At 35.0% G+C, this 24,696-nt stretch overlaps 1 protein-coding gene across 7 annotated transcripts in view; it reads left to right on the forward strand.

The window, feature by feature from the left end:
- ATOSA (atos homolog A) overlaps positions 1-24,696 on the forward strand; it is a 76,639-nt gene that overhangs the window by 35,130 nt on the left and 16,813 nt on the right. For 6 of the 7 annotated variants that reach the window (XR_010380847.1, XM_064485588.1, XM_031453030.2 and 3 more), the window contains 4 exons: positions 18,987-19,171; positions 20,138-20,340; positions 20,624-20,749; positions 21,572-23,417. Coding sequence is in view for 6 of the 7 variants with exons in the window: in XM_064485588.1 (XP_064341658.1) it covers positions 18,987-19,171; positions 20,138-20,340; positions 20,624-20,749; positions 21,572-23,417 (2,360 nt within the window). In the remaining variant the exon portion in view is untranslated. The remainder of the gene's footprint in view (positions 1-18,986; positions 19,172-20,137; positions 20,341-20,623; positions 20,750-21,571; positions 23,418-24,696) is intronic. The other variant, XM_064485590.1, reaches the window with a different exon arrangement.

Below are 24,696 nucleotides of genomic sequence, written 5' to 3' on the forward strand. Positions count from 1 at the left end.
GAGTTAAGCTACATGAAAGTTCTTCTGACTTAGAAAAATTATAATATAAAGTGTGCTGTATTTACTTTCATACAATTAAAAATGATTGATTCTAAAAATAGTAGGCCAACAACATAAAAATCTGTAAATTTGACATTGAGGTGAAACTCTTAAGATGCAGATGAGGAAAAAATCACTTTAATAATGGAGCTTGGCTTGGTTTTAGGAACTCTGTTGTATATTTAGAAAGACCAAGTATGACTTTTTTCCCCTCCAGTTTTATTGAGATATAATTAACGCACAGCACTGTATAAGTTTAAGGTGTACAACATAATGATTTGACTTACATACATCATGAAATGATTATCACACAAACACCCATCATCTCATATAGATACAAAATTAGAGAACAGAGGAAAAAACCTTTTTTTGTGATGAGAACTCTTAGGATTTACTCTCTTAACAGCTTTCATATATAACATATAGCAGTGTTAATTATATTTATCATGTTGTACAGTACATCCCTAGTACTTACTTATCTTATAACTGGAAGCTTGTATCTTTTGACTGCCTTCATCCAATTCCCCCTCTACCTACCCCCTTCCTCTGCAATGATCTCTTTTTCTATAAGTTAAGTTTTTGTAGTATAATTGACATACAACACTATGTTAGTTCCTGTTGCACCAGCATAGCGATCTGATATTTCTGTACATTTCAAAATAATCACCATGGTAAGTCTGATGATATGTCACCATGCAGAGATATTACATAGTTTTTGAATATATTCCCAACACTGTACATTTCATGCCCATTACTCATTTATTTTACAAGTGGAAGTTTGTACCTTTTAGCCTCCCTCACCTATTTCTTTTCTCCCCCTAACCCCCTTTCACTCTGCAGCCACCTGTTTGTTCTCTGTATGTATGACTCTTTCTGTTTTGTTATGTTTGTTTTATTTTTTAGATTCCACATACAAGTGAAATTATATAGCATTGATCTTTCTCTGTCTGACTTACTTCAGTAAGCATAATACCTACTAGGTCCATCTGTGTTGTCACAAATGGCAGAATTTCATTCTTTTTTTTTTTTGACTGAGTAATGTTCCATTTTCCATTGTGTATATATACCACATTTTCTTTATCCATTCATATATTGGTGGACACGTAGGTTGCTTCTGTATCTTGGTTATTAAAAGTAATGCTGCAATGAACATAGAGGTGCATGTATCTCTTCTAATTAATGTTTTTGTTTTCTTTGGGTAAATACCTGGGAGTAAAATTCCTTGATCATATGATAGTTCTATTTTTAATCTTTTGAGGAATCTCCATACTCTTTCTAAAGTGACTGCACCAGTTTACATTCACATCAGCAGTGCCCCAGGGTTCCCCTTTCTCCATATCCTCACCAACACTTGTTATTTGTTGTCTTTTTGATAATAGCCATTCTGACAGGTGTGCCGGTATGACTTTTGCCAACTTTAAGTTAATATCTAAAAGAGAGAAAGAGATCTTAAAGATTTTATAAAAAGTTGAAAGCCTCCTGATTATATAATGGAGCTCAGATTTGAATCCATTTAGTCTTTATTCCAAGACTCTCACAGCTATTTAAGGAAAAAAAATTTTTTTGAACCAGCTGACATGTTATTTTTTTAATTACAATATAGAAAAATGAACTCAGTATAATTTTCTTATAGACCTCATACAATTATAAAACCAAAATGATTTTTAAAAACTTAATGCTAATAAAACTGTAGAACCAGGAACCCTTAAATCATTGTAATGTATTACAAAATTATTGGTCAGAATTTGACTTTCATGCTTAGTATTATGGGGCAAATCCTTTTGAGTTGAGCATATCTACAATATTATGGCTAGATATTTGCTTGTCATTTAACTCACTGTCAACTTTTGTTGATACCCTAAGGCCACCATTTTACACACAACACAAAAGCATCATCTGTGTTAAGTCCACCTGTCTTCTTATTAGCCCAGTGCTATTAAAGTCATATTATTTAAACAATGGCAAAACTGTAAATGTAAGTCAAAACTGTAAATATGAATGTAGCACTAAAATGATAAGGTAATCCTTGATTATTATTGTCCACAATGATCTAGAATCAGTTTGTGCTTATTTTTTGAGATTTTCATTGCAAATAAATCACGAATTAAATTTGGAGAGAGCGAATTGTCAGATCCCCAGAACCACTTCTACCTCAGTTACATGTTAAGAATCAACATTTGCAAATTCACGGTTATAACTGAAAACACAGCTCCGGTGTACATACGTTAAAGTGGGTCTCTTGCTTTTCTAATGTCTCCACTGCTTTATGGCTTACCTTGCCTCATATCCTCATTTTGTCCCATTGCTTAGCCTCAAGCTTCCAACTAGAGTAGTGATTCTCAATCCTGTTGCACATTAGAATTATGTAGGAATGTAAAATCCAGTCTTGCACCGTTCCCTGAGTTTTGTTTCTGGGTTTTGTTGTTGTTGTTGTTTGCTTATATTTTGTTTTTAAAGCTCTTCTGTTTGTTCAATGTGCGGCTAGGATTCAAAACCCAAGATTTGAGAACTATTAAAAGTTTATACCAAGATACTTTGGCTTATTAAAGAACAATAAAACTATGCATTATATAATAGTGCTTACTGTATGCTAGACATTGTGTTCAACACAACATGAAATCAATGATGCTATGAAATAGGTATTACCTCCATTTTCCAAGAATGTAAAGGTTAGAGAGACTAAATAGGTTCCCTTGGACTATACTGTTATTAGCAGCAGAACCAGGATTCCAGTTTTCTGTTATTCATGATCTTAACCATGAAACTATAAATATCTAGTCTTATTTCACCCTATTATTACAATATAAATTGACTTTAACCAATCATTATTAAACACACACTTTGATGAAGATATTTTACTTTGATCGATGTATAGTTTGACTAACAATCTATAAGCATGAAGTATGAATGCAGTTCACATGAACACCTGCAGCTATAGCAGTCTCTCTCTTTTTTTCCCCTTCAATTAAGAAGTTTGTTAGATAAATGATTTCATTCTCCAAAATTGGATTTCTTTTCAAAAGAGGCTGAACATTCTCATTTAATCATAATTACCTTCTAAAAGCCCTATCTTATAACATAGTCACATTGGAGGTTAGGGCTTCAACGTATGAGTTTGGAGATCTCGGGGGACACAATTCTGTCATAAGCTTGGAAACCTCACTTAAGAATAAAGAGGTGGTCCAATAACTAGTAAAATCACACCAGATATTTACTTTCCAAATATTTAGAGATTTTTTTCCAGATATCTTTCTCTTACTGACTTCTAATTTAATTCTATTATGGTTGGAGAACACACTTTAAATGATTTAAACCCTTTTAAACTTATTGAGACCTGTTTTGTGGCCCAGAATATGGTCTGTCTTGGTAAATGTGGTTAATGTTTTTTGTGTACCTAGTGAAGATGTGTATTCTGCTTTTGTTGCATGAAGTGTTCTGTAAATACCAATTAGGTCAGGCTGATGGTACTGTTAAAGTTTTTTTTTTATGTTCTTGCTGATTTTCTACTTGTTCTATTGATTATTGAAAAGGGGGTTGTTAAAATCTCCAAATATAATCGTGGAGGTGTCTGTTTTTCCTTACAGTTCTGTGAGTTTTTACTTATTCTAGTTGAAGCTGTTTAACTAGGTTTATAAACATTTAGGGCTGTTATGCTCTCTTGATGGATTGGCCTCATTATCATTATGAAATGACCACCATTATCACCTGCAAGGTTATTTGCTCTGGAATCTATTTCATCTGATTCCTACAGCCACTCCAGCTTTCTTTTGGCTAGTGTTAAGCACTAATTTTTAGCTTATTTGTGTCTTTATATTCAAAATGGATTTCTTATAGGTAGTATACAATTGTGTCTTGCTTTTTTAACCAATCTGATTATCTCTGCTTTTTAATTAGATCATTCACATTTTAGGTTATTGTTGATATGGATGAGATTAAATCTGTCATCTTACTATTTGCTTTTATTTGTCTCATCTGGTCTTTGTTCCTTTATCCTTTTTGTGTCTTCTTTTGAATTGAGTTTTTTTTTTTTTTTAATATAATTCCATTTTCTCTCCTTTGTTAACTTACTAATTGTAATTGGATTTCTAGGGGAAGGGCTGTTTATTTTTTCACTGGTTACTTTGAAGTATGCAATAATCATCTTTAACCTGTCACAGTTTACCTTCTAATACTTCAAGGTTTCCTTTAAATAATCAATTATATTTAAAAGTGGTTTAAAAACCAATAATAAATTATTTTTTATTTACCTACGTTTTTATGATTTCCAGTTCTCTTTGTAGATCCAGATTTTCAAATGATACCATTTTCTTTCTGACATGGTTTCCTTTAACATTTTTGGTAGTGTAGTCTGTTGGTGATAAACTTTTTTCAGCTTTTCTGTGTCTAAAAAATCATTCTGCCTTGCTTTTTATTTTTGGGGGTGTTTTTCCAGGAATTCCATGTTGACAGTTTTTCTCTTTCACTCTTCTCTATTTCTCCTGAGCTCTCTTTCTGTGTGCTCGTCTCTCATCTGGTACCCTGCGCTGTTACTATAGCCAGCTAACTTCCCTTTCCACTAATTCTTTTGTCCTTGATTCGGGCTCTGTCTGGCTTCTTCTTCCCTGTGCTTCAGCCTGGAAACTTAACCTAGGCATTAAGGTTGGGCAGTTGTAGGGCTCACCTGTTTATTTCCCTCTCAGTGTCTAACACTGTCTGTTGTCCAATGTCTGAAAACAGTTGTTTGTATTTTATTGTGATTTAAGTGTGTGGGTAAATCATGTCCCTGTTATTCCATTTCGACTGGAAATAGCCCAGTGACTACCAAAATCAAACCAGTCATGTTAGCCATCCCACCTGCCTTGTGGGAGAATTCATAAAATGGATGAATATAGAAATCAGTCATTTCTGTCCAGTATACCCCTTGGTGGGAGGATAAGGGTTGTGGTAAAGTTCTGCTTTCCCTGTGCACAAAGACCAAATCCAAGTAAAGGGAAGCAGTTTCTTTCTCGCCTAACACTTATTCCCATTTTACAAATGAAGAAATTAAGTGACATGCCTGAACTTGCCCAGGACTGTCCTCACTGGATCTTGCTGCCTTCTTTGTGAACACAGTAAAATTGAATTCTACAGTGAATGTTTTACTTACTGCAGTTACGAAATAGTGACTAAAGTTCAATTTTATTTTCAAATCTTTACATGAATTTTAATTTTTACTTTTCTTTGGCCATTAGTTATATTGTGTATAACTTTGTTTCTTTTCTGATGATAGGAGCATTTTATCCTTCATAGCATTCCTTGAATCAAATACATTAGGAAAGCAATACACCTTGAAAATCAATAAATTCTTAATTTATTTATAAGTCTTTTCCTTTGTATGAAAACTTCACTAAGAATGTCTTCTGACCATAAAGAGCAGTGAATTTGTGGTGGGTTTTTAAATATTTGGGGTTTTTTTAAACATTTTTTATTGATTTATAATCATTTTACAATGTTGTGTCAAATTCCAGTGTTCAGCACAATTTTTCAGTCATTCATAGACATATACTAAATACTTGTTGACTACACAAGGTTTGCTATTTAAGGTTAAAAAGTAACTGAAATTTAATCTGATAATTCCTACCATAGCAAGGTATGCACAGATCAAAGGGTAGAATCTGTTTTTTTCCCTCAGAAATTTCTCAGAGAAGTATTATTTCAACTTGCCTAGTCACTCAGTATTTAAATGTACATCTACTTGATCATAAAACCAGTTTTTTTCTCCCAGTTAGATCACAATTTAGAATCATCACAGTTCTATAGGAGAATATAAAATTTGAATATTTCAAGTGTAAAGTGAGTTATCATTTTGGCATCTTATGTATCCCTTAGAAAAATTAACCTTTAAGATCATTTATCTAAAACTAACAGAGGAAATATAAGCAATATGGTTATCAAACAGTAAATCTCTTAGATGCCAGAGAAATACTTGAGAGCGCTCTTTGCTTAGGTTGCAGTCCATATTTTATGCTCACTAAATTGAAGCACTGTACCTTTTGAACACGATCGTGAACTAACATCCAGATTGAATTGGCCTTTTCTGCTTTAAAATGTTTTTAATCAGTGGATATGCGGCTAACTGATGAACAGTTTGGGGCTTCTTTTATAGGGGTGCTGTAGGACGTGTGTGAGAAGACAGGGAGGCCTACCTTGCAATGTTTGGAAGATGGGAGTTTAGGAAAAGAGCCTAAGGAGCAAGTAGGAAAGAAAAGCTTTTCCCCCCTTGTCTCTTCAGCTTACTCAAACTCTACTGTTATTCTATTTATTTCTCCTTTTATGTTTCTCCCCTTATTTTCCCATTTGTTCTTTTCTCTTAATCTATCTTGTTTCTTCCCTGTTCCTTTTCCTCCCTTTTTTTCTCTTAATTTTGATCACAATTCTTACTTACATATCCTTCTTCCTTTCTGATTGTTTTCTTTAAAAATACCCTTATCTCCACACAAATGACTGTGGTTGAACTGGTAGGGAGCCAGGAGAGGAATGTGGAGGGCACTTATGTATTAGAGGCTTTGTGTGGGGACGCAGACTGTGGAGGAAAAGGAGATGCCAGTTACTGTCCTCTGGGAAGAGAGTCGCCGTGCAGAACTGTGTGAAGTATAAGCTTTACCTTCGTTGGCTTCTAATGAACTCTATTTACTCTTTTGTGCCCAGAAAATATCTATTTGTTAATGATTGGGTGAAAAATTCAATAATAAGTAATTGCATAAAATAGATGTTTTTTTTTTAATGACCCCACCAATTGTTTTACTACCATAAAGAGTTGTTTCTTTTGTGTGATGCCTTTGTAGCTCTTCCAGTTACAATTATGTTAATGGAAGATATGTAAATACTAATGATGAATGCCGTATTTCTTTGTCATGCAAGCTTTTAATCTGTAACATAATTACCTGAGCAGTTTAAATGACATAAATTATATGCCTTTTTAAAACTTTTACTGTAGTTTATGATAGTGTTTTAAAAAACTACATAGCGTTGTGTTTTTTCATTACTGCAATTTATTTAATAGTTACGGTAAACAAATTCAAACTGGTAGGTAATTGCTGTTTTGTATTATGCAGTATTTGCAAAGGTGGGGAAAGGGTTAGTACTTGTTTTATTACTTGACTGTAAGTAACTTAGAGAACCTAGAAACTCAGCGTGGCCTGAGTTCTGAGTACATAGGCTTGTCATAGCTCATATCAAAGGAGTACAATCCATACTTGCAGAATTCTCTTAGCTTCTTTTTTAGTCATAGAGCTAGAACTGTTTGGCTTTTAACATTATTTAGATTCTTGTTTCAAGAAGTTCAAAGTGCTTTGGAAAATACTATCAATTAAAAATATCTAAGAATGATTGAATGAATATCTTATATTGATATTTCTCACACTCATTACCTTTTTATTTTTATTTTGTTTTGATGGAGGTACTGAGGATTGAACCTAGGACCCTGTCCATGCTGAGCATGTGCTCTACCACTGAGCTATATCCCTCTGCCCATTAAATTTTTGCATATATATAAAAAGTACAGAACACTAGTTCTGAGCCTGATAGAATGTCTACAAACATGAGCAGCTTTAGGAAAATTTAAGAAACATTTTACAGCATTGAAAAGTATCTTGATTCTTGAAATTGAAAGTCCTAATTCTTACCTATCAAATCACTAAGCCTGACTTCCTTTTGTTCATTTCCATTGGTTATACTAGTTGTGCTAATTATTAACGATAGAGAATTAGTGATTAATTAGCCAAAGCTTTCCCTTTGGTTTCTGTGAAATTTAGTGTGAAGATACCTACAAGACCTGACCCTCAAAATTACCTGCTTTCAGCATTTTAGAGAATATATTATCAGTTGGCAGAACTGGCTATCAGGTTGGAATTCAGGAAATAAATTCTCTTGAGATACTGATGATTGATGCCCAGGAACATACATGCATATAATCATTTTAGTGGTGTGTGTATGTGTATATGTTAACAACTCTTTATGAAAGTGTCACTGTGAATAAGTTAAATTCTTTTTTTAAAAAAACATAGTAAAATAAAAGTTACTATGCCATTTGTTATAGGGCTAATAATCTGAGCCCACCTGCCCTACAATATCTGAATTCTTCAGCATTGGTCATAATTTAACATAGATCTCAAGTTGATCTACAACTGCCAAATCTTATTAATTAGCTAAATAACTTCACTTAACCACTGTTTGATTTTGCTTATGTTTTCATTGAGCATCTCCTATGTGCCAGGCACAGTTGTAGGCACTGGTAATAGAAGATGAATGTGTCAGACCTGGCTCCTGCATGCCAAGAGTTTATAGTCTAATTAGAGACAAACAGCCATTAGAGTAGAGTAACAATTGCAGTGGGGACACAGAAGTTTATGAGAGGATTTCCCTCTGCATCTACTTCCCACTGGATTTGAAATTTAATTGAAATCAGGGACCAGAAAAAGATTGGCAGATTTTCAACTTCTCCATTGGAAAGTATGCAGTTTGTAACATTGTACTCCTTAGTTAAACCTTTCAACCTCTGCTTCCCTTCCCTGTTTGGTGTTTTCCATCTCCTTCACAATTCTTCTTTTTGCAACTTTCAAAGTAGCGAGTTTAGTTTGGGTAGCCATGGCATATAGGAATCCCTGTCAAATCCCTGTCAAATATAATAGATCAAGGAAACAGTCTTGAGGTAGATAAGCACATTATGTCTCAGTGGCAAAAGAGAGTTCAGAATGGTTGCGTGGGCAGAGAAACAAAGAAAATTCTGGCAGGATTGCAGAATAGTAGCCATGTAAATTGGAAAGTCCAGTTAGAATTTACAGGAGAACAGAGATTGGAAATTAGGCATCAAGATGTTTTACAGAAAGGACCAGAATCAATGTTCAGAGTCTGGGTAACTGCTACAAAATGAGCAGTAAGAATGGCCTTAATCTTAAGCCAACAAATATCTGAAGCTGAGTCTCCATCCATGGTTCTTCCCTGAGCCAGAACTGAATTTGGCCTCACTGGGGAGTAGAGGTTAGGTAGGCACACTGGATGAGACTTGGAAATAAGTCCTCAAATTTTTAACATTTTACATACACTGAAGATCTTGGTTTAAGGCCTCACTTTACCATTATGGTGCTGTGTGTGTCTGAGCTGTCACTTTAGTTCTCTGAAGTCCAGTTTCTTCAGAGATTAATGAAAACACATGCCCTTTAAGGTTCCTTTGAGTTCTTTAATCACTGAATTCTATATAAAAGCCAAGACTTGGTGGCCCCCCCAACCCTTGTAACTCACCCCCCTATCTTTTTGCCCATGGAAGCTGCATGTTTTTCTTTGATGATAAAGGGACCAGGCTTGGTTTTAATTAACCACATGTGTTTTGAATTCACAAGAAGAGCATTGAAATATTTTATTTATAAGCAGATGTAGTTGTCCAGTTTTGCCAAACATTATGAGAATGTTTCTAAGTGGGATAACCTCTTGCTCTTTCTGAAACTGCCTGATCTAGTTCTTTTCCATGATATCTAAGTTGAGAGGTTTAAACAAAGGAGACATAAGGAAAGAAAGGAATAGTTTTCCAGATTGTTTTAATACCAGGAATCCTTGAAGTATGTCCATCTGAAGAGCTTTCTGAAATCTAAGCCCTCAGTTTGGTAAGGTAACCTCTAACCTACAAATGAGTTACTTTTGTGTGAAATGAAAAATAAGAATGAACTTTCATAACTGAGAATTGTTAAGAACTATTGGTCGTGGGAAGGGAGTCTCTGAGGTGGTTCTCTACTTACTGATAATATGTGTGACCTTGGGCAAATGATTTGACTAACTTAGTTTTCTCATCTGTAAAATGGGCAAAAGATATACATCATTGCATTTATTTTTATTTTAAATGTAAGAAACAATGTGCTGCTCACCATGTGCCAGACAATATCTAAAAATTTTACAAATAATAACTCAGTCCTTATAACTACCCTCTGAAGGTTGATACTATTATTATCTGCATTTAATAGATTAAAAAGAAATAACAGAAAGAGAGGTTGTATGACTTATACAAAGCTGAACAACTAGCAAGTGGCAGAACTGGTTGCCAGACCTTAGAGTTCATGTTTTAATGCTACATCATGAAAAATAAAATGAGGAAGCACTTGATAAAACACTCTACAACTCAAGATGATAGTGATTATGTGACAATTAAAATTTATAGCCAATTTTCAAAGAGCTAGATTATTATAAAAACATACATGAGTTCGTTTTTCATATGACATCTCAGAATATTTAGTGATTTAATCATAATTTTGAATTTTGGTGGTTACTGTATAATGTAGGCGTAAAGCAGAAATATTTGGTTGAATTTAAACAAACCACACACAAGTCCAGAAAGTTGCTTTTGAAAGTCAGTCTGTGATAAGTTTGTTCACAGGTCATTTGCCTTTTTTGTAATAGAATGCTGAGGATTTTTTTTAAAATTCAGCTTACACTCTGTTGTTGGTTAACAATAACAAAAACAAAGATTATTTTTGTACTGGAAGATACTGTTCTGTCAGTGAAAATACTTGTGTGTAACTAGAATTAATAAAATAATATATAACATGACATATAAAATTGCTTTTCATTTATAGCCACAGCCACTATTTTTTGCACTTGTCACAAAAGTCAACTTTGTCTTTTATTCTCTACTTAAACACTTCTTATGGTATATAAATCAAGTTGCACTAGAAATGAAGAAACCTGGATTTTAGTGTGCAACAGTGTACATACAACTTTGGACAAGAAAGTTGATGGGTTTTTTTGCCTTATTCTATTCATCTGGAAGTAAGGTAGATTAGGCTATGTGATTTCTAAGATCCTTTATAATTCTCACTAAACACAGAAACACAAAACACATACCTCTGAGACTGGAACATATAAATGAGAAACCAAGAATATTTCATTGTATGTAGAAGTTAACCTGTTAGGAGACACACATCCATGAAATGTTAAGAATATTTTTATAAAGAAATGGGTAGGTTGGTGTAACTGTGGAAGTGCTTGAAGTGTGGGAAAGGGTTGGCTGAGGTTAAGCAGGACAGTCTTTCCATGGAATAAAGTGATACTTACCCAGGTGGAGGTAATTTATGACCCTAGGATTGTGCACCAGTACCATGAAGTAACCATTCACAGCGTACATGGCTTATGTAAGTTCTGGAGAGAAGCACACAGTAAGTGAAAGATAAGTGTGAAAATGAGTTAGGAAAAGGCTCTTTTGTAGGAAAAATAGTCAGGAAAGGTCTTCAGAAAGCTTGGGACTGGTGGAAAAGAGAGGAGGAGGGAATGTTTAATAGATAAAAAAGAAAGCAGTGTTCTGAGGTGGGAAATGAGTGGAGCATGGTTTAGGAAGCTGTTTGGGTAGAAGAGGGAGACTGTGTGGGGAGCAGTAAAAGGTGAGATGAAGACCCAGGGGTGGGTCTTAAGAAAGGACACCTCAGTGTATAACTTAAAGAGGCAACATTCACATCAGAATCTGGCAGGGCGCATCCAGAGTATCTGGCTCTGTGTGGTGGCCCTGACCCTAATGCCAGGCTTAGGAGTTTACACTGGGTTCAACAGGCAATTAGGGAGCCAGTAAAACAAACAAACAAAAAGAACTTTGAGCTGAAAGGAATGTAATAGAATGGCTTTTCAGGAAGATTAATCTGCACCAGGGTGCAAGATGAATTAAAAAGGGCCTAGAGTCCTAGACCATAGCTAGGAGACTAGGGTAGTAATTTATTTGCAAAGTAATAAGAGCCTAACCAGGTAACTGTTTTGTGGTTAAAAGGTTTTGAGGAAGGTTTAATTAACTCCAAGAGAAATTTGAAGAACAAATTAGCCAAATTAAGTGACTGGATTTTAGGACCAGATAAAGAGGGAGAATCTTCTACTCCATAGACTTAGAAGGGAAGTCTTTTGGTCTTTTTTTGGGATTTGGAGACAATTTTATTTGGGTGATGATTTTGCGTATTTACTACTTAGCTTGCTTTTATTGAAAGGGCTGTTGTGATATGTGAATTGCCATTGTGTTAAGAGAGGACTAGGAAAGTAGGCTTTTGTATTTGTCATCTCTACCCAGCAGAATAATTGACAGTGTATGTCACATCATCAGTGTAATCTTCTGTCGTCACCATCTACTGAGATTGCTATTGTCAAGGTCACCAGAGACTTCCTTATTGTCAAATCCAACGGTCATTTCTTTGTTTATATTTTATTAAACCTCATTAGTGTTTGAGACCATTGGTCATGCCCTCCATGAAGCATTTGTTTTTTCTCACAGCTTCCATGGTACCATACTTGACAGCTCCTTTTGCTGGCTCATCGTCTTCTACCAGATCTCTACTTGTTAGGGTGCCCTGGGGCTCTGGCCTGAATTCCCTATGTATGCATCTAGGTAACTCTTGACTCTTAATTCTATCCAAATGCCAATGATTCCTCAAACTGTATCCGCAATCCTGGAAAGCAACAATAACCTCCTAACTAATATACTCTGATTCTTTCCCTGCTATTCTGTTATCAACATAGCAATCAGGGCAGTCAATTAAAAATGTAATTCATATCATGTCATTTCTCTAGTTAAAACCCTCCCATGGCTTCCCATTGCATTTAGGATAAAATCTAAACTCCTTACCCTACCTTCAAAATCCTATATGATATAGTCCCTTACCAGCATTTTAAACTTTATTTCCCACCACTTTCCTTCCCTGCCCCTGCCATTCCAGCCTTACTCACCTTATTTTAGTTCCTGGGTCATGTACCTCTTCATTCTCAACTTAACCCCTCTGTTTAGAATGCTCTTAACCCTAATTTTTAAATGTCTCATTCTTTGTTCAGATCTCAGTTTAAGTGTTATCTGCTCAGAAAACCCTTCTGTGAACAGTCAATACAAAGCATTCACATGATAACTCTCAATTTTTGCAATTATGGCATAGTACTTAGCACCATGTGGTTTTTTTCTTATTAATTTGTTTTTGTTTTTCTCTGACCCAGGGGTGGAATCCTAAACAGGGTACAATATAAGCTCAAAGTTCCCGTGTCTAGGAAAGTGCTAGGCACACAGTTTGTGTATAAAACATATATGTTGAATAAATCAAGTCTTAATACCTACATACTGGTTCTATTAACTGAGAGCCCAATTCTTTGAGCATAACCTCTTCCACTAATTCTTAACATTCTTTCTCAGCTGCTTCTATATATGTTTCTCATATTATCAGTATGAGATGCTAATTCTTACCTAATTATTTTTTAGAGGTTTATTTTTAAAGAAAAAAGAAGCAAGCAAAGCAAAAAAGTGTTTCAAACTGCTAAGTTCCAATTTTTTAACACCAGAACCAGTATGCTGTTACCTATGTATTTCTACACAAATTCCTCTATTAAGTAGTCAAACTATGATCTACTTAGCAGGGGTTTCACAAATCATTAACTCTAATTAATTAAAATATATGACACTATGTAATCTGTTTATTTACATGTTATTTTTCAGTTAACAGGTTTTATCACTTATACGTTAGTCAGAGAATAGTAGTTTATTTAAAGTTTAGTTTATGTGTTTGTATGTTTGCTTATAGGAGCGATAATATTTTGTTGTATATCTTTCTATGCGTATGTTCGAGTGTGATCCTACAGGTACATGATCATAACATTCTTTCTTTTGATTCTGAGTTTGTTTTTTGTTAGGGGAGGGAGATAATTAGGTTTATTTATAGAGGACGTACTGGGGATTGAACCCAGGACTTTGTGCATGCTAAGCATGTCCTCTACCACTTGAGCTGTATCCTCCCCCCTCCCAATTCTTTCTTTTGAGAGTTGTATTTTCACTTACATTGTAGATAACCTTTCTTGTCTAAAGTAGATCTATATCATTATTTTAGATAAAACTGTACCACAGTATATTTATCAAGTCCATTTTTGTTAGACATTTAGATTGATTCTGATTATTTTTAACTGCTATAAGCATTTTAATAAATATTCTTCTACATTCAGCTCTGTGTACTTGTTCTATTATTTCCTTGGGATGAAGTCATAAAAGGAGGATTTTTAAACATTTTTTATTGATTTATAATCATTTTACAATGTTGTGTCAAATTCCAGTGTTCAGCACAATTTTTCAGTCATGCATAGACATATACACACTCATTGTCACATTTTTTTCTCTGTGAGCTACCATAACATTTTGTGTGTATTTCCCTGTGCTATACAGTATAATCTTGTTTATCTGTTCTACAATTTTGAAATCCCAGTCTATCTCTTCCCACCCTCCGCCCCCCTGGCAACCACAAGTCTGTATTCTCTGTCTATGAGTCTATTTCTGTCCTGTATTTACGCTTTGTTTTTGTTTGTTTGTTTTTGTTTTTGTTTTTTAGATTTCACACATGAGCGATCTCATATGGTATTTTTCTTTCTCTTTCTGGCTTACTTCACTTAGAATGACATTCTCCGGGAGCATCCATGTTGCTGCAAATGACATTAGGTTGTCAGTTTTTATGGCTGAGTAGTATTCCATTGAATAAATATACCACATCTTCTTTATCCAGTCACCTGCTGATGGACATTTAGGCTGTTTCCATGTTTTGGCTTTTGTAAATAATGCTGCTATGAACATTGGGGTGCAGGTGTCATCCTGAAGTAGATTTCCTTCTGGATACAAGCCCAGGAGTGGGATTCCGGGGTCATACAGTAAGTCTATTCCTAGTCTTTTGAGGAATCTCCACACTGTTTTCCATAGTGGCTGCACCAAACTGCATTCCCACCAGCAGTGTAGGAGGGTTCCCCTTTCTCCACAGCCTCTCCAGCATTTGTCATTTGTGGATTTTTGAATGACGGCCATTCTGACTGGTGTGAGGTGATACCTCATTGTAGTTTTGATTTGCATTTCTCTGATAATTAGTGATATTGAGCATTTTTTCATGTGCCTTTTGATCATTTGTATGTCTTCCTTGGAGAATTGCTTGTTTAGGTCTTCTGCCCTTTTTTGGATTGGGTTGTTTATTTTTTTCTTATTCAGTTGTATGAGCTGCTTATATATTCTGGAGATTAAGCCTTTGTCGGTTTCATTTGCAAAAATTTTCTCCCATTCTGTAGGTTGGCTTCTTGTTTTACTTATGGTTTCCTTTGCTGTGCAGAAGCTTGTAAGTTTCATTAGGTCCCATTTGTTTATTATTGCTTTTATTTATTCCAGGAGAAAATTTTTGAAACATAAAAGGAGGATTTTGATTTCATATTACCAAATTGTCCACCATAAAGTTGAAAGGACATTATTTTTAGAGACACTCTTTTTTTTTAGCAGCCCCACAGGTTGTTCTCATGCTTCTCTTGCCATTTTATTCCACATCATGAAGGGTGTGAAGTCTACTACCTTGGCAGGCTTAGGAGTAAACTGAACAGCATATGCAGCAGCCCAGTGAGGAGGACATTCTTCCTCCACTTCTTTAGACAGAGCGTTGAAGTATTCTAGGTTTTTGTTCTAAATCAAAGATCCAGAGACACCATCAATAAGTGTATATGATGAGTACTGGTTCAGAGGGGCACCTGGTTAGGGCCTCCCAAGAAGGAAGTGATGGTTCTGGCCTCTCCCTGGGATTTTACTGGACTACTCTGAAGAGCAGAGATACATAGTCTCTCGAGATGGAAGGAACCACTGTAAGCCTAATACAGCTACTTGGCATCTAAATCCCTTCAACCACACCCCTGGCAAGTGTTTATCAGTCTGTCCTTGTAGATCCCTGGTGATGAAGAATTACTTCCCAAGTTAGTCTGTTTCATCTGTGGATCATTATGACTCTTCAAGCTTTTCCCAGTGGCCAAATTGTTCACCTCTTTTGTTGAACAGAACAGATGAGGAACTTTAAGATGGCTGAACTCCAGAGCCAGAAGAGCGTGCCACTAAAAGGGCCGCTAGACTGGTCATGGCTCCTGGTCAGACTGAGGCCTTGTGGGTAGAGGAACTCTAGAATCCCCAGTCGCTAATGGTCTTTCATCAATAGCCTGTGAAAACTTATAATTTCCTCTCTGTTCTCTTCAAAATCATGTTTTACATCAAATAATTATCTCTTCTAAAATATATAACTAGTAGGTAAGCCTACAGCCCCTATTTGTCCAGATTTAAAACTGTTTTTGTAAAAGTAAATTATTTTTAGAGACCCTAAAATTATACCTTATTTCTGGAGTGAGACATATCCTCAAAGTATCAAATTGTGTCTCATGAATTTTCGTTAGCATGACATGATTTTTCCCAGTTACTTAGTCATATTCTTTACTACAGTAAACTCTGCTGTTTGGCAGAACTTTTAGAGGTTGAAATTACCAAAATTTTAACTATGCAGCTATTCTAATGACTACATGCTTCAGTATTCTCATTTATTAAAATTCAGACACCCATAAATTTTTCCTGACAAGTTTCTAAAAGTTGTCATCATCACACAGTCACATGCTTTTAGCTAGTATTTTATGTGTTTCGTAATACCGTTGTATAATCCATACTCTTCTTTGCAATACTTATATCATAGTTACATAGATAACTAATAGGTATCTACTGTCATCTCTAATCTTTGTTGCACATTTTTCATTTTAATATTGAATACTTTGGCTAAGTTCAGCAAAATATCCAAAGGACTGCAGACTTCAATCATGGCTTTGGAGATTTTTTTAGTTTACTATCTGAAGAGGTAATGACCAAAGCAACCAATTTCAGTGAAATACTAAATTATTCAAAAGTGCTTTTTCTTAACAGTTTAGTTTTTATCACTTTAAACTTGATAATTTCTAGTATGGGAGTAAGCCATTTCCTGCTAGGGCTTTGGAGACAAATTATATGTATTATATATTTTTAAATAGTGCCAAATATATATGAGACATTACTTAGGCTGTGGACCATTCTTGGTACTCACAGAGTAGTTGACATCTTGGCATCCCTCAGCATTCCAGAGATTAGGAGCCACTGCTCTTCCACAATTCTTAGCTCTCCAGGATTGATTACCGTGCACGCAGAGAGAGGGGAAAGGATGAGCCCAGAGAAATTTTCCGGGAGCTAAAATCACGCCAAGTAGCCAGAAAACAGCCAGCCTGAGCTCACCTTGAAAATCCACAGAACCATCAGAGGAAGGAATTTCTTTGTACATATTTTGCTTCCCTCTGAAGGACACCATGATTTAATTCAGTGGGTTCCAGGAGATCTTTGGCTTATGACCTAATTGGTTCCTGGAGGAGAGTTGAAAGTTGAGACCTCTCTTTCTTCCCCCAAGTTGGCACATTATTATAAATTAGGGTCCTTTTCCTGGAAACAAATCCTATACCACAAATATTAAAAAAAGAATTATTATAATATGTGTTAAATATAATTTTTATTAGTATTTTTACAAACATATGTTAAAGTATATATAAAGACAAAATTTATAGCCACAGTGAAAGAAGCCATGTATGAGGTAGTTGAGGACACAGATTCTAGAGCCAGATTTGTATAGGTTCAAATTGCAACTTTGCAACTTCCTAGCTGAGTGATCTTGGGCAAGTTATTTAACCTCTCTGTGTTTCAGTTATCTGTAAAAATGGTGGTAATAGTCCCCACTCTTTAGAGGTACTCTGAGGAGTAAATGAGTTAATGTATAGAAAGTGCTGAGAACTGGCAATGCCTGACATTGTTTCTAAGAGTTGGCTGTTATTATATGTTAAAAATGGTCATTTTAGGGAAACTTTGCTGAATGATCTTAAAATACCAGCTCAATCAAGTAGACTCTCAAGGCTCCTTCTTTTCCTAAAAAGCCTTCCTAAGGTTAGAAATAGGCACTCTTCATTATACCCATCAAGGCTATTCACAATCTGGTTCCAGTCCTGCCTTTTCTACACTTTGTACAAGTGCTCCACTCAAATTGCACTTTCTTTCTCATGGCTCTGCTCAACACCTACCTCTTTTGCAAAATTTACCACTATTATCTGAACTTCTTTGACATTTATTATATGCTTCAGTGTTCTATTTGTTTTTAAAATTATTTCTGAAGTATAAACCTTTTGAGACTACAGGCTACATGCAGTAAAATTTTGTGTCCCCTTGTCACCTAACACAATGTAATTAAAATATGTGTTGCTTAATTGGCAGAGATAAGAGAAAGCAACCTTTTCAAGATTGCACTACAAATTGAATTTCATGTGTGTGTGTACACATGCATGCATGTCCAACCAATAGCAGGTTAACAGTTTTTAAAATTAACTGTATTTTAAAAATTGGAGCACTTGTGAAAAATTTAAAAATTATTGCAACTAAGTGAAACATCTGTAGTTGGATTATTTGGAACTACATAGTAATAAAAAAATTACACTTCATATATTGCAATACAGTCCTATATCTCCTGCTGGGTAATTATAAAATTTCTTCCTCTGAAACTGTTACCACTATATAACAAAGGCAGAGAAGGACCCTGTGGCTGTGAGTGTCCACGTCACAGAATTAGAGCTATAAGAACAAGGAACTAGTTAAGGAAGGAAGAAGGGAGAGATAGGGAGAAATATGCATTTGGATCTGTCACTTTTTTCTAATATTTAGTAACAGTAATAAAGCATCTTAGCTAAAAATATATGACATAATAAAACATTTTGACTTTTTGGCTATTGGCAAAGTTTTGTGTGTGAGAACTATTGTATTTGACATCCAAAAATATAATTATCTGAAAGATTATAAATGTTTTCCTAAATCTTAGATATTTTCATTGAAGTTTACATAAAAACAATTTTATGCCACAATTTTAGCCAGCTTTGTCCTAACTGAAATTTGGAGTTGTCCGTCACCATCTGACTTTTGTGTACCTTGTGAATTAAGAGTTTATTGTATTTTAATTGCCTCATTTTTATTCTTTTTTCTCTCTTTGTTAATGAATATACTTGAATATGGACTATGACATTAGCCATTTTAGGCATAAAAAATGAGTTCTTACCAGAATATATTAAAGCAAGGACCTATCTTTCTTTCTTTCTTTTTTTAATACCAGATACTCTAGATGAATATTTTGAATACGATGCAGAGGAGTTCCTGGTCTCTTTGGCCTTGTTAATAACAGAAGGACGAACACCTGAATGTTCTGTAAAAGGTCGGACAGAAAGTTTCCATTGCCCTCCAGCACAGTCCTGTTACCCAGTAACTACCAAACATGAATGTAGTGACAAGCTGGCCCAGGTGAGAACTGTGTGTTGAATACTTTCTATCTATCTTTTACACAAACTAGTTTAAATTCTGTCATAACCTTTGTTATATCACAATTATCATGTTCACTTTTAAGTATAAAATAGGCCAAAACCATAAAGAAAAGAAAGAAAAAGTCCTATTCTTGAATGATAGCTACTAACTTTGGCTCCTAAACGAGGCACAGTGGGTAGCTTTTTGATCAGCAGGCAGGTGGGCAGCCAGTTTCATACCTGCCTCCACACAAGCCAGATTTAAGATTATTTTTGGTACTGTGAATTAGCTTTCTTTACTTTTAGACTCAGCCCTGGCTCATCGGCTTTGTGGTCTTGTTTATTTACTAGATTGATGTTCATGGTGATCTCCCCGACGTTAATCAATTTCCCTCTTATTCCCTCCCCTTTTTAATGGGAGGATACTTTTTGCTATAATTAATATTTTTGTATAATACTGTTAAAAATATTTTGGAATGTAGTGTGTAATTTGCTGTAAGGGGTTTTTTCTCCCAGTTAGTTTTTTAAATGTAGTCCAAAATTGTAAATTTTTAAAATCTTGTTTGAGTGTTTAATTAAAATGAGTTTTTAATATTTTGCTCTTACAATGAATCTTTCCTCTGTAATTAATGATGATGTAATTAACAGACTAGGCAAGGCTGGGCTGTCTTGAGGCCTGTCAGACGTTGTGCATGGCAGTTCTTTTTCTACAAAATAAAGCACAGATATCCTCCCCCAAGAAAATTTGCATCATAATTGTTGTTCACTCCTAATCCCCGTACTCTGGAGCTTATAGTGCTGATCCATTATTTAATGAGGAAACCTAAATAGACAGACAAGCCTGTGCAAAGCCCTGCAACAGGTGACTCATTTTCATACAGATGTCTGCTGCACAATTATACTTCAAATTTAAATGTAAAATGGGGTGGGCTATTGAGCTGTTTCACTTATCATCATTTTCTCTAAGTGTCGCCAAGCCAGACGAACCAGGTCTGAGGTTGCGTTGCTGTGGAAGAACAGCCTTCCGATCATGGTGGAAGTGATGCTGCTACCAGACTGCTGCTACAGCGACGACGGGCCCACCACAGAAGGAATTGATCTAAATGATCCCGCAATTAAGCAAGATGCATTACTGTTAGAAAGATGGATATTGGAGCCAGTTCCTCGACAGTAAGTTATTGAACTGAGTTTGAAGTTGTCCTTGGTAAATCAGGTTTTCCATTACTTTCTGTAAGTTATTTTAATAATATGTGATTTTTTTGGATCCATCTTTTTATATAGTAAAATTTATATGTTTGATACTAACGTGACTTCAAGTGATGCTGGTAAATGCACTCCTATACTCTTGAAAGCATACATTCTGAGTAATATTTTTATTTCAGCTTCTGTCTTTCTAAAATTCAGTCATTTTGTACTTGCTCACATTTAGATGATGCTTTTCTACTTCCCTTAGGAGTGGCGATCGATTTGTTGAAGAGAAGACTCTTCTATTGGCTGTCCGCTCATTTGTGTTTTTTTCTCAATTAAGTGCTTGGCTGAGTGTTTCTCATGGTGCTATTCCACGAAATATTCTTTACAGGTATGTCTAGGGCGGAAGGACAGTGTGCATTCAACTACAGTGGTGAGCTACTGAATGCTGTTTTATACCTTTTAAGCAGTTTATTTCCTTCATTTCTGAATATAAGTAAAATTTACTAAAGTTTCTCTCAAAACAAAGTAGAGAAATTTAGATATGAATCAATATGAGTTTCGCTTGTTCAGTTAAATTTGGTGTATAATAGTTTTTAGAGAAATTTTATGCTTACTTTAGAGAACTAGCAATGATTAAATACCACCATTATAAATAAAGGGGAAACACTTTCTAGGCTGCCGAATTTCCATAATGGTAGACTTACTTAATTTGGAAACTATAAACATAGGCTGTTGAACAGCTGTCTAATTGTCTCTTTAAGCAGGTGGCCGTGAGATAGAGAGTGTCTCTTAATCACCTTACACTTTAGAATTAGTTGAATCCATTTATTTGGTAAAGACAAAGTCCTTGTTTTCTATTTTGCCCACTAATTTTGAATTACGATATTCTTGAGCTTTAATGTTTTAGTGGTATAGAGTTCTTAAAAAGAAGATCGTCTCTATTCCAAGCATAATCTGTTGTACTATTTATGTTGATCTTATCAGAATGACAAGCATGGTAAAGTAGGTAAGAGTGAAATCTCAATAGTAATTAATGCAAACAAAGTATATGACTGTAAAATTTTTTAAATAATATAATGATGTAAGTTTTTTAATGGAGTTATAATCAGTTTACAATGTTGTGTCAATTTCCAGTGTAGAGCACAATTTTACAGTTATACATGATCAGTTTTATAATCCATTGATTCCATTTTTTTCTGTGTGATTCTAGAATCAGTGCTGCTGATGTAGACCTACAGTGGAACTTTTCACAGACTCCAACTGAACATGTGTTTCCTGTTCCCAATGTTTCTCACAATGTGGCCTTGAAAGTCAGCGTTCAGTCCTTGCCCAGACAATCTAATTACCCAGTTTTGACCTGTAGTATTCACACTAATATTGGCCTTTATGAGAAAAGGATTCAAGAGCATGAATTTAAAACCCATCAGCACCGAAGTTCTACTGAAGCAGAACAATGTAGTACAAACAGTTCACAGCGTCTGTGTAGCAAACAAACTTGGATGATGGCACCCGAAAGCATATTATTACATGCAAAAAATGGCACAACTCCAGAATATACAGCAGCTGTCAAAAATGTCAAACTATATCCAGGCACTGGGAGTAAATCTGACTGTGGAACATCTCAAGGCAATATTCTGGGCGTTAGTGGTATAGGAGATAAAAAATCACATGAAACATCAGTGAGAACTGTAAAATCATTTTCAGTGATTGACTCCAGTGTCTCTAGATGCCAGAATTCTTGGCAGTCAGTTGGTGAGACTAATCCTTTAATAGGGTCTTTAATTCAGGAACGACAAGAAGTTATTGCAAGAATTGCTCAGCATTTGATTCATTGTGATCCAGGCACTTCACATGTTTCTGGACACCCACTTAATACACAAGAATCTAGTTCACTTAATTCAAAACTTCTCCGAGTTTCACAAGAAAATGAAAACGTGAGAAAATGTAAAGAAACTTTCTCCATTTCTTTTGGTATTCCAGAGCTCACCTCCTCAGAAAACACCAATGAGGGGAAAATTCGAGTAAAACCAGAAACCCCTCGGAGTGACGCTTGCATCTCTAATGGTCTTCATTCTCGTCAGTCTGTTGGTGAGACTAATCCTTTGATAAGCTCTTTACTCCAGGAGCGGCAAGATGTTATTGCAAGGATTGCTCAACACTTGGAGCATATCGACCCAACGGCATCTCACATACCCCGGCAGTCATTCAACACGCAGGGCTCCAGTTCACTTCCTTCTAAAGTGTTCAGGAGTTCCTACGAAGACAAAAATCTGTTGAAGAAAAACAAGGATGATGCTTCTATTTCCATTTCTAACACAAAGTTTTCCTTGCTAGATGACATCAGTGAAGGGAAAAACTTAATACCTAACAAATATTTTAGTTCTTTAAAATGCTGTAGTAAAGTCCAGCCTTCTTTGAAACCTCAAACAAGAAGAAATCTGTATCAGGACAATCCTCGTGAAATCCAAAGTACATTTCAAGAGACACAGAACAAAGCCACTGGTCTAATGACTCCCTCAAATATGTCTCATTGCAAAGAAAATAACTTAGATTTGAAAATCAGATTGGAAAACACACTTTCTGAGTGTCAGTTTAAGGAGCAAGAAATTAATGAAGTTGATAAACAGTATTCAAGTTGCAACAGTACTGACAAACAGATTTGCCCAAATAGGTATAAGGACAAAATAATAATAAATGGAAATTATAATTCAGAATCTTTAAACAATCACCAATTTGATCATTCAAAAATAAATGACTCAAAAATAAAAGTTACTGTGTTGGAAATGTCTGGATATTTGAACAAACACGAAAATGCGTGCTCAGATAAAGTATCAAAAAGGCCCAAGCCATGTGAGCAAAATACTCAACTTAATAGTATAGAAAATTATTTCAATAAAGACAACGAAGGTTTCAAATGCAAAAAGCCAGATCAATTAAAAAATGAACAGGATAAGAAAGAAGATCCAATTGATGAAAAATCTCAAAACTGTTCTCAGAGAAAGAATGTAAAAGACTGTTTGTCTACGTGTGAACGACTGAAAAATACAGAGGTATTGGTAGGTAATATCTAATATTTCAAACATAATCCTCAAACATTTGTTATAGTTTGCATTTTGTTTATAGGAGATCTAATTATGATGGCCCAAGATGCCCATTATTTATAAAACACACAGTCTGATATAGTAAACCTAAAATATAGAACTAGTATTAATATCCTTGCAAATAATGCACCCACTAAAGAGCACATGCTAGGTAAATTCTTCTGGTTGCCCTTTTATGTTTATTTCAGTACTGTTAACAATTGCTGAAGAGTAAATAGAAGTCAGAAATGAAACTTGTATAATTAATTTTAGTGTGTTGTTTGTTAGCAGCTCTGGCCTAACGTGCGTTATGCATTGCGTTATGCCAATGCTCAGCTAAGGATTTTAGGGATATCTGAAATGAAATCACTGGGCTGTTGGTCAAAATACTTGGGTTTCAGTACTGACAATTTGCTCTTTGAGTGAAGCTGAATAAATCACATTAACTTCCAAAAACCTCAACTTCCTCAATTTTAAAACAAGAATGATGTGTTTTTAATGCACTATATAAATCAAAGATATTTAAGTTAGTTCCATTTTATTTGACTTTCTACCAAATTATTTCTTGATTTTAGAAAATTGTGATTAGGCTTGAATATCCTTTATTGAGATATAAATTTGTGTTAGTTCTTGGAGTATGGGAAACTACTTAACTACCTTAATTTCCCTGATCCAAATTTGAATGACCATGGTTCATCTTTTTTATTATACAGATTAGTTTTGCTGGATATTAGGGTCTTAAAATTATATCTTGTTCCCAATTTATATTTTTCAACAGAAGATCTCATCTTTCCAACATACGGGTTTAATCAAATAGTAGTTTCCAATTTCCTAAAACTATAATTGTCACAAACCTACCTTGGCCTTCAGAATATTAGCTTTTCATCATCCTTTCTGGTACCTAATAGAAAAGCTTACTTTGACCATGGTATTTTCCAAGACAGTAAGATTTGTTTTTTCATGCGCTTGTTTTAAATATACTTGTACTGCATTTACTATGTGCCCAGGTACTCTTCTGAATGTTTTATACAAGTTGGTTTGCTTAATCCTTACTTAACCGCTGTGAGGTTAGGTGCTATTACTAACTCCAGTTTACAAATGAGGAGTCTAGGCCTGGAGAGATTAAGTAACTTGTGCAAGTTCATATAGCTAGTAAATGGTACAGCCAGGACCCCAATTAATTAGTCTTTTGTGATTTTCATTTATATGTTTTTATGACTTTCTGATTTCTGAGTATAAGCTTACCTGAATTCTT

This window comes from Camelus dromedarius, chromosome 5, assembly GCF_036321535.1.
Source record: "Camelus dromedarius isolate mCamDro1 chromosome 5, mCamDro1.pat, whole genome shotgun sequence".
Classification (NCBI taxonomy): Eukaryota; Metazoa; Chordata; class Mammalia; order Artiodactyla; family Camelidae; genus Camelus; species Camelus dromedarius.